General features: G+C 39.9%; 1 protein-coding gene across 1 annotated transcript; it reads right to left on the bottom strand.

Annotated features, from left to right (window-relative positions):
• Positions 1–1,388: 1,388 nt before the first annotated feature.
• On the bottom strand, positions 1,389–20,337 carry LOC116821992 (cytosolic phospholipase A2 gamma-like). Its single transcript, XM_075072367.1, is given in 13 exon segments — positions 1,389–1,704; positions 2,363–2,422; positions 2,425–2,524; positions 3,622–3,776; positions 5,025–5,120; positions 8,217–8,279; positions 10,674–10,730; positions 11,295–11,360; positions 12,553–12,606; positions 14,258–14,398; positions 16,346–16,463; positions 17,895–18,093; positions 20,200–20,337. Coding segments are annotated over 13 exon segments (1,374 nt in total). The 5' UTR covers positions 20,292–20,337; the 3' UTR covers positions 1,389–1,531.
• Between the last annotated feature and the right edge of the window lie 236 nt (positions 20,338–20,573).

Here is a 20,573-nt window from a genome sequence, read left to right on the forward strand (position 1 = left end):
GTTAATGTCCAGTGAAAAGTCTCTCACCTGCTCCATTTTACTGTTTGATATTGTCCCCTGCTCACTCTTAGCTAGGGTGACCAGATGAGAGGAAGAAAATACTGCAACACATGAGGGGGGGCTGCCAGAGGAGCAAACCTGCCCCCCAAAATGGAGTACCGTGATTGGGACAAACATCGCCTGGGATGCAGGACAAACGCCTAAATATCAGGACATCTGGTCACCATACTCTCACCTGCTGCTTTACCTTATGAACACAGGCAGAGCTCATCCAGTGGGGAAGGAATCTGGGGCCCCCTGGAGATCATTCCACCCACAGGGTGCCTCTGAAAGCTCTGTGGTTGCAATCTGACCTCCAGTTTGATTAAGCCCACAAGTGTCAGATCTATGAGCACATGCCATACTGCCAGTGCTGAAGAACCACCTCCCACAGGTGAAAGTCAGCAGAAGACTCAGTGTTTATACATGATCTAGTCACTAGAAGGGGACAAACAGCCTGACAGGACTACCATGGGTTATGCAATGCCCCAGACTGCAGGAGTTCGTCCCAAGCAGCAGAGATCAATGTCAGTTCAATTCCCCTTAGGTGCCAGAACTTTGTCACTCCTCTTGCTCCTTCTCAGCCAGATGGATGAAGAGGGTCAGACTTGAGAATTTGCAACATGTAGCTCTTCACATCATGAATATTTGAGTCTGCATGTTTGTATTGGTACCCTGCAACCAGGGGAGACTGGAAAGTTTGGAAAAAAATTGGAAATGTTGGAAAGAATTTGGTGACATGATTCTGTTCCCCATACATCTGTATGAAACTGGACCAATTCCAGTGCTAGAATGGGATTGGAACAGAAAACTCATTACTCCTCTTCTTTTCTTTCATTTTTATCTGTATTTTAAATCAGAAGTTACCAGCAAAAAACATGATGAAAATGTTCCATATGTCCAAAATATTGTTTTCTGTTAAAAAAGGTGCTATTTCAAGAACATTTTCCATAATATTTTCACAAAACCTATGTCTTGAACTTGGAAATGATTCTTTGCCCACAAAACTAGGTTCTCATTTTTCTAACCCCTCTATGTATCAAATGCCTTATAGCATGAGAAGAGCTAGGGGAGATGGGTTTTACCCCAGGTGCTTGTGCCTTTCCCGGCTGTTTCTAGGACAGAGGCACTGTGCACAAATCTTGTGATGTTATAGGCTTTATTGATTGAACATTAATTGTGTGGCAAGAGACAAAGGCATCTGGCATCACACAGAGTAGAGACTGATTGAGCAACAATTCACACCAGCAAGCAAAGAATGATTTATACCAAGAGAGAACATTTCTTTGACTAATGTGTAGAATCAGAATTGATGAACTAAACTGCAGTCAAGTCATGGGGCAAGATACTAGTGCTCTCATAGCAGAAGCTGAGACTCCTCTCCCCACTGTGATACCAAATAATGACATTTTCCAGCCAGGTGACAATTCTATAGTTTGCAAAATCTACTGGGTGGCTTTAACGTATGCAGAGCATAGATGAAAAAGTCTTCTTAAGAGCTTGCCTCCTTGCTGGAGTGAGCCACAATGTATTTGATCTCTTGTAGAATCTTGTCTTTATTGTTCAATACATTCAGTCTGGCTGACTGGAGAAGTTTGTGGATGTCTCCCTCGTTGTAGAGAAAGCGAATGGGGGTGAATTTAATTCTCCAATCCTTCACACAGCCTGAAAGCAAAGAGAGAGAAAATGTGAATATGTTTTTAGGATGAGGATATTAATCTTACTAATGTAATGTCAATAACAACTACTACTATTATTAGGACTAAAACAATGGTAGATGTCTTTATGGATATTTTGAAGATTCACATTTAAATTAGTTAAAATTAAAACAATGGATGGGATATAGGGCCAGATTTTCAGAGGTATTTAGGTCTGGAAAGATAGACGACTAGTGAGATTTTTGAAAGCACCTGTCTAGGTTAGGTAGGTTAGGTACCTAATTCACTTAGGCACTTTGTAAATCCCATTAGGTGTCTATTTGCATCTATAGGCACCTAAATACCTTTTAAAATTGAAATGTTTACAGTTCAGTGAAGAAAAAAACAAAACAAACCAGAGGTTAGTAACAAACATCCCGTATGGCAGATAACTCCATAACTACCTACCCTGTAATTTCTCCCAACTTCCTTTTAAGTTTCTATCACTGGCTTTTCTAAGATAGGACACCAGACTAGATGAATGTGACTTATTTTCCCAATCTTTATGCCCCTTTTCTACGGTACCCCAGTGCAAACCAGACTCAGCTGTATTTAAGTCACCCGTGTAAGTGAAATAAGAGTGAGGTCAGGAGCCTTTAAGAAAGTTGGCATGACATGAAAGTTACCTGGGCAATTCACTTTGTTGAAAAGTGGGAAATGCATGACGGTAGGCGCACCCTCTCCATGTAGCAGTCAGATGGGTTATCTGGGTCTTGGAGCAATTTCTCATCCACCTTAGGGAACAGGATGCAGTTTTCTTCACAGTATTTGGCAGCTTGCTTGAGTGTCTAAGAATGAGAGAAACTGATTGTTTTATTTAAAAGAACTGGTGCTGTCCACAGACAGTGAAATACTTAAGACCAGGTAGCTCAAACCACAAAAAGGCTAACTGTCTCTCTGAGGCCTCAAATAAATTGACTAAGCAGAAAACCTCCAGTGGAAACCAGACCCTCTGCTCTTGGGATAGGAAGAATGTTTGCATAGCAACATGTAGCTGTCTACACAGAGACCTCTTGGCTGAGATTTCCAAAAAACTACAAGGAGCACGAATTTACCTTCCTGGAAAAGTCAACAGGAGCTGGGCACTTAACTCACTTAAGTGCCTTTAAAAATCTCAGTCCACATCCATAAGCCTGGATCAAACATGGCACACTGAGTCCAGCACCCCTGCACAGAGCTAGAAGGTTCACAGCGGCCCATAGCTGTTCAACAGGGAAAGATCTGAGTGGTTCAGTAGGACCCGAAGGAAAGCTCTGCATAAGCTCAAAAACTTGTTTCTCATACCAATACAAGTTGGTCCAATAAAATACATTACCTCACCCACCTTGGTTCAGTAGGAGACATTTTCCTCTATGGCTCAATATTCACCCCTGTATTCATCACATCGAAGCTCAAGGCCACTAAAGGTTGATTTTTCAGTTTACAGATTTCTTCCCTGTGGTACTATGGGGTGGATTTTCAAAGTCACCAAATCCGTTGCCCAGGTCCCATTGATTAAGGCACCAAACTGTCCATTGTGCATTTGAAAATCTCCTCCAACAGATATCCATTGAGTCACCTCACAAAAATACTAGATTTGACTCAAGTCTGCTGACCAACTTCCTACTTGGATGGTTGGATTCTTTCCACTACATACTCCCCCAGCAGGTTCAGAAGGGTCTGGGATTCTTTGCTCCCTTCCTGTCCTGAACTGTTTTCCAGCAATTAAGTAAAAAAAACCAAAAATTTGTTTGTTTTTTTTTAAAGATTCTAAACTTCTTTTTTGGACTCTTATCTCTTGTGGTCAGGGACAACATATTTTTATGTGTTCAAACTTCACCTGGCACAATTGGCCTTCGATCCTAATTGGAACAACAGTAAAAATGGTAACAATGATAGAAGTTACCTGAAACAGATCAAAAGGTCCATAGTCAAAGGAGAGGATCAGTTTCACTTTCCTTTCTGGGCGGAGAACCAGGGGGTAAGCACAGTTTATGGCTATGCCAGCATCAACCAAGGAGATGACTTTATTGTTCACCAGCTCAGGAGTGTCAATATCAGCTAAAGAAATGTATCCAAAAATAGTTTTAATACTAAGAGATTAGAATCTGCACCTACCTAGGGCATGCGAACAAGATTTATAAATAATATTCACTGCAACTGTGGTTTGGTAAAGAGTCTCTATTCTGTGCTTATTACACAGTTTAGCTGTCTCTTCCCCACCCCACCATCTGCTGCCCCCTAGTGCCCATTATACAGTATAGCCGCCCCTTCCCCACCCTCACTCTCTGCTGCCCCTAGTGCCTAGTGTACAGTATACTTATTTCTTATTCTTAATCCTTCCAACCACTGGTCATTATACAGTACAACTACCAATTTCTGATTCCTGAGCTTCTGCTCCCATCTACGGGGCATCATTATAGGCATTGCTGGAAGCAGCACCTATAGATAAGTTTGCCTTACACTTCCCATTACCCTGTTTTCTGTTTTCAATTTTCTTATTAGTTTGGATGGGGGGTGGAATATTATATAACCATGTAGTTAAAGCTATATCATAAAGCCTATGCAGAAGGAAGCTTTACTGCAATTCCATGGGCAACCTTAACTTTGATCTATCCTAATCTTTGAGTGCTTGGCTCTGCAATCTTAACATAATATTTAGTACATAATACTTTTGTTTTGAAATATTAGATTTTTATCGGTCAATAAACATGTAGTTCACCCTATATATATAAACCAATGAAAACCTATTTCTACTGATAATCTAAATTTACTGATAGGTAAGATAAGAAAAATGATTCTTGAGAATTTAAAGTCAAAGTCCAGTGATTTAGACTTTTTAATTAAAGTAGTTATAAAATAGACTAACGAATGAATAATAAAAACAAATATGATGTATTGATTTATTTTATATTTTGACATGTGATGTTGACAATTTATGTTTTAATGGTATATACAGACTTCATTTTTTGACTCTCCTTGTCTACTGTCATTAAAGAGTCATCTCCCTATAGTTTTCAGTAATTGTGAAGATTTAAATCAATACAAATAAAAACAAATGTTTAAAATTCACAATTTCACACAACTGTGAAAATCTAAATGAATAAACATTTAAAAAATGCTTAAAAATAAACATTGATATTGTCCATCGAAATTAAAAAAAAAATCAAATTCTTCCAATCCTAAAAATACTGTGTAAAAAGACAACCCTTTCCCATAGGTTTCTTTGTGATGTATTTACTGTCAAAACAGGACCGTAGGAAAGGGAGACATCCACACCACAGAGTCCCTAATCTGTATTTTACTTACAGCATTTGTAAAGAAAGTTACTATTGGTTCCCCATTTTGAGTGCAAGAGATTGTAAGTGGTTTTAGACAACATCCTAGCTAAATCCACTGCCGAGCCTGTGAGAGGGCACAAACCAGAATTAAAATATCAGAGCTAAGTACTAAAACATATTCAGGAACTTGTGAAAATCAGAGTTTCTCTTATCTTGTATTTGTTAGTATAGACAAGGAGCTGGGGGGGAAATTGTGGTGTATCTTTTATGGAGCAAAAAATTAAAAAGCAAAGCTGATTGTGAGGAAATAAAGGGCATTTGTTACTGAGACAGACAGAAGCTGTGGTATTCTCAGCATCCTGGATCCCACACTGTGCCACATAATGCTCCTCGTATGCTTCTCTGCATTAAGATACAAGTTCTCCCCTTCACAAAACATCTCCTGGAAGTTATAAATCATTTCCTATATTCCAACATGTGAGATATGTAGCCTAGTTATGTTAGTTTCTGAATTGAGCTGCATAAATAACAGATTTTTTGGTTCTATGGCTAAACAAACAATTATCATTTTAAAAAAATGTTTTTTTTCAAATTTTCAGCAAACAGAAAAAGTAAAAAAAAAAATTGTGTAAAATGAAACATTTGGCTTTACTCACAATGAAACATTTGATCCTGTTTTTTGATTTTTTAAAGAGAGACTTTTTAAGTGAAACTGAACACAATTTCTAAATAAAAAGGTTGTTTTAAACCAAAACATTTCACTTTGAAAATGTGACTATGAAAGATTTTGTGTTTGCTTGAAGTGCTTGGGAAACCTCAGCTCAGGAACAGGGGCTGGTGCATGTCCTTCCCACATTGAGGGAGGGGCAGATTGGGTTATAATGACTGGTCAGGCTTCTGATTCTGGCAGGACGATACAGTTATGGGGTCCTAAGCCAAGGAGCTGGGGGGCATTGGCTGGAGCCTATCTGTTCTTGGTTCAGGAGAAACATTCATGTCACTCAGCAGGGAGCGCCCCTGCCTGTGGATGGCTGTGTAAGTGCTATACCTGGAGGGCTTTGCAGCTTGTCACAGCATCACAGTGAGCAAGGGATTCCAGGCTGGTAAGCAAGAGGTCCCAGCGGTATCCGACCGAGTTCCAGGTTGCATCCTGGGGAACTCATCACACACACACAACCAAAACAGCAAAAATGGTGAAAATCAATATCTCCCAATAATCATTTTCAGTCAGTCTAAACATTTTGGCCAACGCAAAATGGACTTTAGATGCCTAAATGCTTTTGAAAATACCACCAGGCACCTAAATTCCTTTAAAAATCTGACATTATGTGACTTAGGAGCATAAGTCCCATTGAAAGTCAACAAGGCTTCTGCTCTGATCCCCTTTACATGCCTTTTGAAAACCCCATCATACATGTGTCATGGTCCCGCCCGTCCAGAAATAATGACATTGCCCCAACTGAAATGGACATTCTGAAACACATTCATCAATATTGGTGAAGGGATCCAGAAACATTCGTAAAGGGCATGATACAAAACCCTACTCATAAATAGAGCTAGTCTGGAACAGCTTTGTCCTGAGCAGAAATCTGCCAAAAACTGATGACATGAGAATTATTATTCACGAGGCAGGGTGTACAAGAGCCGAGAGATTTGTTTAATTCAGCAGTGAACTCGGTGTTAGTTTCTTCTCACAACGACGCCAATAACACCTCATATGTAGCCAGTGTATGAGAGGAGATTCAAACTCAATGCGCAGGGGATTCGAATAACTTACCAATGCCACTCACAATTTCTCCAGTAATTGAACTGTCCATAGTACCTGAAAAATATATTTGGGTTGTCAGTTACTGCACACAATCATTGACCTAGAAAACATAATTCAAGGCACAATGAGTAAGGCCAAATTAACATTTCCTGCAGGTTGCATCATAAGAAAAAAAAGTGGTGGAACTACATCTAATATACAGGATCTTCAATTCTTCTATAAGGCTGTGTCAGTACCTTGCCACTTTCCCCTTTCCAATAGATCTAAACTTACCTTTTGGTTAAAATCCTTTTCCCAGACTCCACCATCTCTGTGTGCATCTCTGTAGCTTCCCTAATGCACAGAGCCCCCGCCCCTAACACACACCACAGTCCAATCTGTTTACGTTAAAGCTGCTAAAATGACCTTTGCTAGGATTCTGATCAGCCAGTGTCCTCTTTGAATCTCTCTACTCAGTCCCCTTGCATACTCTAGGTTAAAATTCTCTTCCTCTTTTTCAATGCGCCCTGATAATTTCATCCTTGACTACTTGGACAGGATTCTGATTCGGCTTCTGGCTTTGCCAAAAGCTTTCTCGGTGGCATTTGAGAAGTGGCTTAGGCTAGGCTATGTAAGGAAGTTATCACTCATATGCTACTGAAATTCAGTCTTAACTTGTTTAGATTCTGTGGAATTTCCCAACTTTATTTCTGATTGAACCCTCAGTTTCACATCCTGAATTTTCTTAAGGTTCTCAGATACTTTGGTGGTGACTATCAGAGAGTTGCCTATATTAATAAAGAAATATGAGCTTCCCACGAGGCTTTAGTCTGGAGCACACACTCAGCAAAGAGAGCACATTACTCAGGAGGATCATTTATGTCATTAACGATCTAGATATGATTATCCTCTCAGGCTAGGGTGACCATATGTCCCAATTTTATAGGACAGTCCTGATTTTTTATTCTTTTTGTTATATAGGCTCCTATTACCCCCCACTCCCCGTCCCGATTTTTCACATTTGCTGTCTGATCACCCTATCTCAGGTAGGAGTAGATCAGAAGCAGTTCCACAGCTGTCAATGCAGTGGTGCTGTAATGAAAATGTGTTAGCTATCACTTTACTTTTAAGGGGTTTTCTAGTCATGATTGTGGTCTACAGGGCTCTGAAGGAGACATGTGATCTAGGTTTTTCAGCAGTCATTCTACAAAAAGCCAGCCTATATCAAGCTGGGGAGAGTTGTTCCTCTCTGCATTAGGGAGCAGCCTGCTTTTACTCTGTTTTTGTTTTCTGTGTGTGAAGGTTCTGAATTTTAAACGACATTAAGTAATATTACACTGCAACCTTCTAGCAAGAGTATTTCATGTTTTTGTTGTTTTTTTTAAATCTACCTTCCCTGTTTGAATGCTGTGAACATAATAACAGGTACATCTGAAGGGTTAGAGCTTGAGATCTAGGAATATATATACCTACCTATTGAAAAGGCACGTGGTGAAGGTCCTCCTGGCCCAGTCTGTAAAGCACCTTCCATATCACCTGAAAATGTCATAAGGATTTCCAGTCATTTCACGCAGCCACAGACAATAACACAAACATCTAAGGGCTGGTCTACACCTAAAATATAGGTTGACTTAGGTACCGTACTCAGGGTTTTGAACAAGTCACACCCTGAGAAATGTATTTAAGCTGACCTAAGTCCCAGTATAGATACCGCTAGGTTGATAGAATAATTCTTCCATCAGCCTAGCTACTGCCTCTCAAAGGAGTGTGTTAACTACAAAGATGGAAACCCCCCCGTACCTTCACTGAAGGAAGTATTCACGATACAGTACAACAGCACCATAGCTGTGCAACTGTAGCATCTGTAGCAGTGAAGACAAGCCCTAAGAAACAATACTCAGATTACAGTGAAGATATTCATCAGCAGATAAAGGACAAAAATATTAGTTGAAATATTGCAGGATAGAATCTTCCCTTCTCTACCTCTAATCTAGGTTGTCCAACATTTTGCCAATTATGTTTTTTCCTTTCAATCTTGGGAAAAATTATCCTTTCCTGTGTGTACATGGCTAAAATCAATTCCCCGATTTTATCATTTCCCCTCTCAGCTATAGGTTAGGGGTTTGATACAGGAGTGGGTGAGTGAGATTCTGTGCCCTGCCTTGTGCAGGAAGTCAGACTAGATGATCATAATGGTCCTTCTGACCTTAAAGTCTATGATTTTATGATACAGTATCCTCTTCCTCTATTGCCTCCACAATATATTCATTAATCTCTCTCTGGGTGATTCAAAGTTTTACTCCGAATATCATCTTCCTCACCTGGCAATATGGACACATCAGTATTAGGGCTGATGGAAAGTATTCTGTCCAAACTGTTTTAACTGCAACATTAGGGTGTAGAGATTTGGGGTTATCAAGGATATTTTTATGAAATCCCCAAAATTTCAATGAAAACAGAAATTTTATATTTTATATTTTAAAAATAATTTCATTTAACCAAAAGCTATTTTTCACATATACATGACCTGGTCCACTTTGCTGATTAGTACCACTGTGAATTCAATAAATTAATATATATATATATTTATATATTTTCTTCTTAAGCCATCATTTGTCAAACAAAGAATGTGAGTGTTAATATTTATTGTAATGGATAACCAATAATCACAACAAAATGGGCCCAATCCAGGTACAAATCAGAACCAACATGTCTGCTGTAAAGTACAACAGGTACTTTACAGGCTTCCAGCGATATAGTGCTATCCTGAAACATGCTAATAGCTCCCATAAATGTTTTCTTTAATCTGAAGACCTCCAGAGATCTTTTCAATGATTTTGCCATACATCCTTCAGACTCATCAGAAGGCACATATAAATCAGGCCACTTGGGAAATGGTTTTTCTGTTCCACAAGAATTTTGGAGATTTCCAAAGTTTTCCTGTCTCGAATTGAGACAAATAGTCAAAATCTCAAAATGTTTTGCAAATCAACATACCTCACCACAAAAATCTGTTCGGATCAATTGAAATATTTCATTTCAATTATTTTGAAATATTTCATTTTGACTTTGAACTTTAAAAATGTTTCCCTTAGTATAAATGACATTGAATTTCAAAATGAAAAGTCATTTCCAACTGAATTTTTTTTTATTTAACATATGCCAAAACAGAATTTTTCAACAATTTTGAAATTATTTTTCCAACATTTTTTTAGTTGGGGTGTTAATAGAAATTGACCTTTTTCAATGAACAGTTTCAGTTTTAGCAAAGCTGCTGAAAAAAACCCACTACATTTTCTCAAAAACTTCCCAATCAGCTCTACAATTAAGAACGTAAGAATGGTCACACTAGATCAGACCAAAGGTCTATCTAGCCCAGTATCCTGTCTTCCAACAATGGCCAATGCCTGGTGCTTCAGAGGGAATGAACAGATCAGGTCAACCATTGAGTGACCCATCCTCTCCTTCCCATTCCCAGGTTCTGGGAATTACACCCTTTTAGTAAAACAAATGCATACAGTGGAGAGTATTTCCAGCCACAGGTCAGAGTTCAGGCATGCATCCTGAGGAGTTTCTCTCTTTGCAGATGCTACAATAATGGTTGAAGGCTGGGTATCTCACAGAAAGAAAGCCAAGAAAAGGAGTTGTGAATGTGACCCTGAGAGGAAGCTCAGAGACAGAGCTCCTTGGGCACAGAGCTTATTGGAGTGGCAGATCTGGGGACATCTGAGCAAGGAAACTGCTGAGTTTTTTGTTTCTACTCTGTTCAGGGAGACAGGATTTAGTGTACATATTTTGTAAATAAAGAAGATTAGACCAAATATACCTGACTTGTATCATCTATTTTTCCTCTTCACAAAATGGCCCTGTAGGTCCCAAATATTAGCTAATAACTCAGGACAAAACAGACAGCCATATGTACATACTTACCGGCTTCTGGTTCAAGGGTGGGTGCTGGAAACCCCTCCAAAGTTCCTTCCCAATCACCTGAAAATGTCATTCGGATTATCAGTCATTTCATATAGCCAGGGACAATCATATAATCAACTGGGAAACAACATTCAGGTTACAATGATCAGGGTCAAGTCGATATTTTCAAGTTTCATAAGAAATAAAATTGGTAGCAGTGAGAAGAAATACAATTTACTTTTAGATGAAACAGCTTTTCAACCATCCAGAAAATTAAACCAAATGAAAATTTCTCCACAGCAACTTTTGGGGGGGGTTATTTTTCCATTGTTTTTAATGAATAACCAGAATATCAAAACTTATTTTTTTCAGTAATTTGTATTGGTTATGGTGAAACTCGTTGTTTTTTCAGAAAATTTGTAGTGAAATATTTTTGATTTCTAGTATTTCAATGATCAACCAATATTTTTTTTCCCTCTCAAAAAGAAGACGATTTTCCATCGGCATGGTTGGAATGGCCCTTTTCAGTCATGAGCACTACAATGTAGCACCATTCACTTCTCCCTCGCTTTATTACATAGGCACTTATGGTAAGTAATTCCACTTGTGTCATTGGAGTTACCATGGACTATAATGACCTACTTTTGTTAGCTACCAAGAATGATGAATCTGATCCTCTTTTTCCCTTAAATATGCCAAAGAACATATCTGAAAAAGCAAAAAACAAAAAAACAGTTAAGAAAGTCAGTCATTTCACAATATATTGACAATAATTCAGTGCTTGAGGAAATAGCCTTTAGGTCACAATGATTTAGGAGAAAAATATATTGACGAAATTAAAGCACAACCATTTCCTTCTACTCCCCACCAAGCTTGTCCTGAAATCTCTGTGCTGTCACTATTTTCTTCATCCTGTGTTGAACATGTGCTTAGCGTGGCACTGTGTCCCCCTTTGGAGGTGCTTGGGACACTTACAGATGTTGATTTCACCTTTATTTATGGTTGAACTAGAGGCGGACTAAATAACACTTGGAGTGGGAGTAGCTTATCTATCCCTTTATCATCTAGACCTCATTATCCCCCCTTTGACTTATTGACTCATTAATTAAGGGTTTTTTTAAATATAGAAAATATAACTGATGTAAACATTTTGACCAACATTTTTTTTCCTGTCTGATAATGTGGCTTCATCAAAGTTGAAATCTTCCATAGGAATATGTCAGTTTTTATCTTTAAAAAAAACGTCCAGTAGGAAACTATGAAAGGAAACAAACAACAAATCAATGCAATATGACACTGTATTCTGTGTTTCTTTAGAAATATTTTTTCTCTATATTTGAAGTTTGGATTTTCACTGTATTTTATAACCTTTTTCTCCTTTTTTTTTTACTCCACACCTTCTTCTTTTTTTAAACTCCAAAAGTGGAGAAAGTGGAGGGTGGGGGGTTATAAAAAGAAATGAGAAATGTGAAGTAAAACCCCATTTTTCACACTTATTTTACTATTTTTCAACTCAAAAAAAAGTTGTCTTTTTTCCCACCAAAAACTGTGGTTTTTTGGTCTCCCCTAATAAAAATTAAGAATAGTTAGCTCTCAGCCAGTCTAGAACTTCTTCGATAAATCAAAATAGAATAAATCAATTAGATAGTCTGCAGAACACAAAACACCCCTGCCCTCAGCAGCATACACATAGAGATGCCCTTTGAAGTGTGCTGTAGAAGTCCCTAGAGCTGGGTTATTTCAGATCGGTGCAGGAAGCTGATTCTGGAGCTGATGATCTAGAGGATCCCATCCAGCAGGACATACTTCTGCAGTGCCTCTTTTATAAGGCACCTTTTCTGTTTAAGCTGAGGACCTGCACTCCGACTCCAGTGTGCTATGAGGACAGAAACTGACATACCTTTTATGACTTTTTCATTTTCTTCTTTGCTGCCAATGCAACTTCCCCACAAACCTGAAAATAAGAAGGAGAAGAGTATAAAATGATTTGACTATCTGTTTACTTGGGCAGGCTCTGCTTAGGGCTGATTAACATACTTTCTTCTAATTATTTTACAATCGAAAATTGGGCATCTGACGAAATGAAAATTTCGAGGAAAATGTCTGCTTTTCTGAAAATACGTTTTCATTAGAAAACTGATTTTAATGAAATCTGCTTTCTGAAAATACGTTTTCGATATAGAAACTGATTTTTAAATCTTTGATTTTAAATTTTGATTTATTATGAAAGTTGAAATGTTTTTGGTTTCAGGAGGTTTTGGACAAATGTGGTTTTGTTTTCACTGGTTTGCCACTGAATTTTTTTATTGTGCAGGGTGTTTTGTTTTATGAAATGCCATAAATTTTCCATTGAAAATTTTGATAATTAAATAATATTACATTTTCCACATTTCACTCATTGTTCTGTTCACTCTGAAGCATCTTGCACTGGCCACTGTCAGAAGCCAAGACACTGGGCTAGATGGACCATTGGTCCTACCCAGTATGGTCATTCTTATGTTCTTATTGAAATGAAATGTTGTGACTGACCTGAACCAAAATGTTTTTTGGATTTTTAGTTTGTGAACATTTTTGAGATTTTGACTGTGTGTTCTGATTCAGGAAAGGAATTTCTATTGATAACTCAATTTTTTTCTCAGCACAGGATAACTGTTTTCTGCCCAGCTCAACTATCTATATAAAAGCTTGATGTTATTATGTAGGGCATTTGTTGGGTGTTAGAAGAGGTGAGTGAATGGAAGGAGGAATGAGAGGGTATATGTAGATGGAATGAGAGCTGGTAGATTCTGTGGAAGGACACTCTCCACACTGCTCTATAATATATTGTGACAAAGTTCCTCCTCTACCTTGGTGGGTCCCATGCTTATTGGCGGATTTGTTCACCTCAGTGATCTTCCCCTCTTGTGGAACCCACAGTCTGGGTCAGCTCCTCCTGTGTCTGATCAGGAGTTGGGAGGTTTGGGGGGAACCCGGGCCCGCCCTCTACTCCGGGTTCCAGCCCAGGGCCCTGTGGATCTCAGCTGTCTATAGTGTCTCCTGTAAAAGCTGCATGACAGCTACAACTCCCTGGGCTACTTCCCCATGGCCTCCTCCAAAAACCTTCTTTATCCTCACCACAGGACCTTCCTCCTGGTGTCTGATAACGCTTGTCCTCCTCAATCCTCCAGCAGTACACTCTCTCATTCTCAGTTTCTTGCCTGCTTGTTCCCAGCTCCTCACACACGCTCCTTTTCCTCTGGCTCCTCCCTCCCTGACTGGAGTGAGCTCCTTTTTAAACCCAGGTGCCCTGATTAGCCTGCCTTGATTGGGTGCAGGTGTTCTAATTAAAATAGCTATCTCTACTACCTTCTAGAAAGATCTTAATTGGCTCCAGGTGTCTTGATTAACCTGGAGCAACTGCCATTTGGTTACCAGGGTACTAGGGATTTGTTTAGCCTGGAGTTAACATACCTGTTTCTCAGTATTTTACTGTAGCCATCTGGCCTTGCCCCATCACAATATGTAAATATTACATATTTACATTTTAGAATTACGTGGTTGACTTGCAATATCTAGCCATCTAACCAGCCTCAGTTCTCTCTATCTGCAGGAATATGAGCATTCACCTTGCAGGTAACTCATGTTTTTCTCTTCTTTCTGCTTCTTTAGCTCCCCATTCTTGTATTCACTTCCAAAGTATTCCATGGGTACACTTGCTCCATAGCCAAGGAAGCTGGCTTCATGAGGGGTGAACACAAACCAGGTTTCTGAAAAATAAAAACAAAGAGTTTGGAAATAGGTCCAGCAATAGTTTTGAGTGGCAAATTAATCACCAAGGGGTATCCATAACTCACTGGAATGTGAGCATGATTCAAACAACATCTACATTAATAAAGTTTCTTCCCATCCACGTTGTCCCATCTTCTCATCCACTCTTGGCTCCTATTCACATTCTATATGAAGCTATTGGCCCTCACCTCCCAATCCCACACTACCTGCGTCTCACTTCAGAGTTCTTACCACTGAAGCTGAGCAAATAATGTAATTTTATTTCAGGGGCTGAACCAAAAGTCTGCAGAAATATCCAGTTTGGTTCAAACTGAAAAAAAAATATTTTTGACAAATTAAAAAAGTTTTTTTAAAAAAATCATTCTGAGTTGACACAAAGTGAAACTTTGTTTTGTTTTATTCAAGTCACAGAAAATATTTTAGTCAATTATTTTTTTATCTCCTTGGTTCACCTGTTTTCACTTATTTTGAATGGTCACATTTAAAAATTGAAAGACCTCTTTTACTTTGAAAAGTAGAAACAAAATGATTTTGATCTTTAGAAAAATTTTCCCAACTGAAATTAAACATATTGAAAGTGACTCAACAAACGGGTCTGAAAATGCAGTTTTCGGTGAAAAATAAATTTATTGAAAAAAATTCTCCAAGCTCTACTTGATCACCCCCTTTGCTCCACCACTGAACTCCCTACCTCCCCATTATCTTCTCCTATTGTCATCTTCATGCCATCTTCCACGATGCTCCAGCCATGCAGGGTTCTCTTCATGTTCCAGAAAGCACACATGATGCACTAATTTATCTGCATTTCATCCTATTGGTTCCTACTGCAGATAAGTCCCTCTGAACCGTCCCCAAAATGTGTAAAGCACCAACTGGCCCCAAGCTCCATCCAAAATACTGGGCAAATCTAGAGCAGTGCAAAAGCTATATTTCCCATTTAGAGGGAAATCCTACAGCTTTGACATTTGTTTTTGTTCTGAATTGGATTGAAAACAAATCAGAGAAAAATCAAAATTTCCTGCAAAAAGAAAAGTTTAAGATAATTATGGTTTGGGTCAATCAACAAAGTTTCATTTTGATTTTTACTTTTTATTTCACGTTAATTTATTATTTATAAAACCTAAAATAAAATACATTTTGAAGTAAAATAGCATCTTGAAACTAAAACTTGAAAGGCTTAATTTGGGTATTTTTCTAAATGATTTTTTATTGTTAAAACTGACACATTTCCACAGGAAGTTCTTATCAAGCCTAAAAGTGAATGGAGAGATGGCTGGTGAGTTTCTTGTGAAATTATTTTTTCATGCTGCTGGAATTTTGCTGTGTTAGCTTCCCACATGCTTGAACAGGCATAATTTTTATTGCTATATCAAAATAAGTAAAGATAATAAAGTGTATCTCCACCTAAAAAGATATACTAATGTAAGAGGAAGAGAAAAAGAAAACAAGAGTGAGTTTGAATTTTGCTTACAAAAAGTTTTTGCATGAAAAGTAGCCTTTTTCCAAAACGAAAACTTCTTGTCGGCAGTAGTAGATGTTACCTGAAGTTTCCAGCTTATATGAAATTTTCTGCCATAGTTTTTACTGAACTTTTATAGATTTGTTTCTCTGATGCTTTTCTTAATGAAAATAAAGATTTTGTCAAAGAAAATAAAATTAAAGATATGTTTTTGATAAAAAACGTCTAGGGGGAAAAGAAGGGGAAATTATTGTAGAAAATTTTATGAAATATGGAAAAAAGCCCATTAAAAACCCTGACAACCAAAGGTTTAAAATTTTGAATGTTTTTGCCTTTTTTTTTTCATTTTTCAACAAGCTCTAAAGAGAACCTTGACGTCTTGGCCTTGAGGAGTTGCATGTTGATGTAATAAAAGACAGGCTTCTTTACACTGAGATAATCTGGAGATTTGTGTGTTTGATTTTACCTGGTAAATATTCAGTTACTTTGCAGAAACTTCGCTCATCCACAGCTGCATAGATTGGGTAGGGATTATTTCCATTCTCAGATGCACCCTTCTGTTCTGACAAGTGCCCCTTTTCTAGCTGTGAAGACAGGATTTTATAGGTTCAGACAAACACATGCCTAACTTTAACCTATGATTTTAACACAGTCTATATTCCCTGCCCTGACAGCTCAGTCCAAGCCTGAGCTCAGGGCACCAGCATGTTACCACATGCTGAGATGATAGCTAGACAGATGTGGAGATTGCTCTCAGTTACCCAAACATATAGATGAACTAATTCAAGTAACTTCACTGAATTTAGCAGAACCAGTCAGCATTTATACAGGTATAACTGAGAACAAACCTTCCTCAATGAATAAGTGCTCAAGCCATTAGCCTAGGACTTAATTCCCTACTTCCCCTGCACACTCCCTGCGGAGATGAGACAATGCACAGAGATCCAGAAAATCCATTTAAGCATGTTCTGGGTGGAACCCATAGCCTGTTTATGGAGATTTCACACATCTCCCCTATACTGAACACTAAGCCTGGATTCTGACTCAGGTGTGAGCCCAAGACCTGCTTCTGTGCATGCACAAATCAGTCTGACTTGGCTCAGCTCACACTCAGGACCCAGGTCTTAGGACTTTAGTAGAGGAGTGGGTCAGAACCAGAGTCCCACAGTGGCTCGGGTCCAAGCCCTCTTGTTTTGCAGTGTGGACACAAATCAAGAGGCAGACTGAGTCAGAAGGTTGGATAGTGCAGTATGGCCGCATTATAATGGCTGTGACAACTGGATCCAGCAGCTGTAGGTATGTCTGCACTGCAAAGAGATACCCACGGCACCAAGACTCAGAGCATGGGTCAATTGACTTGGGTGTTTGGGGTTTGATCAGTGTGACTTAAAACACTAGTGTAGACATTCTCCTCTGAGCTGGAGCCCAGCTCCATTGCCAGGTTTCAGAGCACAGGCTCTAGCCCAAGCTGAAACACCTACACCACTACTTTTAGCCCAGAAGTCAGAGCTCCAGGAGTCCAAGTCAAATGATCAGGCTTTGAGACTTAGCACTGCAAATTTTTATTTGCAGTGTACACGTAACTTTTAACCCCAGTATACACTGCAGTGTGGACATTCCAGTCCAAGCTTGGAAATGCCAGGTCCACCAGCTTGGGTCCCACAGACCCAGCTTTACAATGCAGTATAGACATACCTGGTGTGGCCTTGAGCAAGTCAAGCCAGTCCAGTTTTTAAAAGGTATTTAGGAACCTAGTGGGATTTTCAAAAGCACGTGGGCTTCTAACGCCCATTGAAATCAATGGGTGCTAGGTGCCTACGTGCTCATCCCACAAGGTGATAGCTTTAAAAATCTGGCTCTGAGATGCTCCACACTTCAGTTTCCCCTCTGTACACTTCCCAATCTCACAGAAATGTTGTGAGGATAAACACACTTCATGAAGAGCCCTGATACTTCAGTGATGGGGGCCAGACAAGGACTTTAGAGAGTTAGAAAAGGGAAAGCTTTTCCCCCACTTCATGTAACATTCCATAGACCACAGTGTAGGCCCAGAACTCAGTCAGAGAGTAATTTTCATCTTTAGCTGCCTCAAGAAGCATTTTTGTTGCCTTTGGGACACTCCAGGTGTATTTGGAAAGTCGAGCACACATACTTTCCTCCAAGGCCTGCAATTTCTCTGCCCAGTCCCCATTGTTGTAGAGAGAGGACATACACCTATTACAGAGACAAAACACACACTGCAAGGGGAATGGGATGTAGGCTATTGTCCCAGTCTTTTCAATCTCTGCACAGTTATTAATTTATTATAATGCGCCTGTAAGCTGCAAGGATTGCGTGACTGGCTGGCTGCTGTGGAAAGCCAGGGCCTCAGAAGAGAAAAAATTCAAGTCCCCCAGGTCTTTACTAGACTAAGTAAAAGGAGAATCTCCATTAGCGATATGCAGGGTCCATGACACAGAGTTTGAACAGCTCTGATTACATCCAGGACATCTGTAATATCTACAGACCTGTCCAGCCCATCATAACTCTGCTGCCCTAATGCTGATGTCAGTGTGACCTTTTGTGCAGAAAGGTCGGGAGGGGAAAGATGGTTCAGTGTTTAGGACGCTAGCCTGCAACCCGGGAAATGTGTGTTCCACTCCTTGCTCTCACATAGATTGTACCCCAGTTGCTAATTCTCCCTGAGCCCTGGTTCTCCATAGGAAAAGAGGAGACAGGCATTTCACTACCTCCTAGGGGTGCTATGGAAATAAATATGGTGGTGCTCAGATGCTATGTTAATGGTGTGTATGTGGGGGCAGATAAGTACCTATGAGCATTAGAAAGTCACCCACTGTGTCAGTCTCCTGTTGAATTGCACCAACAGCTGAGTGCCTGACTCCCTTAGGCTCCCGTGTGTATTGCTATTCCCTGTAAGGCTGCCAGTCTCCTTCTCCACTAAGAAACAAACTCTGCACTCTATCCTACACTCTTGCAAGTCATTGTTGTCTCTTTTCGCCCTGGATTTCGCCAGCTTGTGTTACTTGTTCCTGTTTAATGACCCCCATTTATGTCCATTTCTCACTATTCCCATGGCACAAACCATTGTACGCACCCTGCCCCTCTTTAAGGACAACTAGAATAATGGACAACAGAAGATACTAGGCGCCGTTCTCCTATCCAGCTTTCAGCACTAATGCCAACAAGAAGTGTGCCAAAAAATCATGATCTTTATTTTAAAAATGTGGATTCTTTTTATTTGCCTTTTGGAATTTTTGCTGGTAGGGTTCACATTCCCAAGTGTCTCTCCACAGCCACCAGGTTAGAAACTTATGCTTCATAACATCATGAGAACTGATGCCTGGTTACCCTAGCCTGTCAAGTCAGCATAAATTTGTTGCTCAGGGGGGTGAAAAATCCATACTCCAGAGCGGCATAGTTAAGATGACTTAAGTCCCTATGTAGGTAGTGCTAGGTTGAGTGAAGAATTCTTCTCTTAGCTTAGCTACGGTCTCTCAAGGAGCTGGATTACCTACGCGAACAGGAGAAGCCCTCCCTCTACTATAGACAGTGTTTAGACTGAAGTGCTATAGCAGAACAACTGCAGATTTGCAATAACATTGCAAGAGCTATAAATATTAAATTAGAACTATAGGCCTGGGCTACTATCACTTTTGCCCATGGAAAAATCTTAGAAGGGTCACGTCCACACAGGCTCTGTGTCTGTTGACCTGGGGCTTGAGCGTCTATACTCAGTTATAACCCCAGGTTTGTAATTGTTGAACTCTCGGTCTCAACATGGGGCTCCAGAATCTACACTATATTATGCAGGACTGAATTCAGCCACCCATATCCCAGACTTTCTAGCGTCCTCCCAAAATGTAGCTGCATTAGCCCTTTGTTTGTGATGCAGTGTGGGAAAACCTTGACTGTCCACAGGAAGACAGCCTGTGGGACATCTTTGGTGGACTCCCAGAGCATAAGTCCAGTGGGACTGCATAGCAATAGGGCTTGAACCCTGAGTCCTGCCCTGATTCAGGCTCAGACCCTCCACTCTCATGGAGCCCTGGGACCCTGGTCTAAGCCCTGGGCTAGCATGATTTGTGTAGTTGGAAGGGGGCTTGAACTTGAGTTTGAGTCTGAACCCTGGGCTTACACTGCAGTGTGGATGTACTCGCACAGTCTCACCTCCTCAGAGAATGGATAGACAGTGTTTTCCCACTGATGATGGAGTATTCAGCATGTCCTTTGGCTAATAATAACAACAGCAAGAATTTTCTCTGGTTGTCAGTTCTATAGAGGAATACACTTTCACTCACACATCTCTTGGCATGTGCTTACCATGTTGCACCTGAGACCCCACAGAGGTACATGATGGTGCCCAGGAGACCATGCTTTTGTAGCTCCTGCAGGGTTCCATGAAGGGCGATCATGGCTCGCAGACCTCCCCCAGCTCCCAGGATGGCGATATTGGGCACATCATCCTGCGGAAGGTAGAAGACACAATAATATATAAACTAGGATTACTGAGGAATCTGCCTTGCTCATGTAAATTACTTGTGTGGTATCTACAGTCACACACCTGCCATTCGCACCTGGGACAACCCCCATCACGTAGTTTAAAAGAGTATCTTGTAGGACCCAATCCAGCAAGTGTTTACATCTGTGAGTGTCTTCATTTACCTGGCTTATAATTCAACAACTCCCATGAGTAA

This window comes from Chelonoidis abingdonii, chromosome 14 (assembly GCF_003597395.2).
Source record: "Chelonoidis abingdonii isolate Lonesome George chromosome 14, CheloAbing_2.0, whole genome shotgun sequence".
In the NCBI taxonomy this organism is placed as follows: Eukaryota; Metazoa; Chordata; order Testudines; family Testudinidae; genus Chelonoidis; species Chelonoidis abingdonii.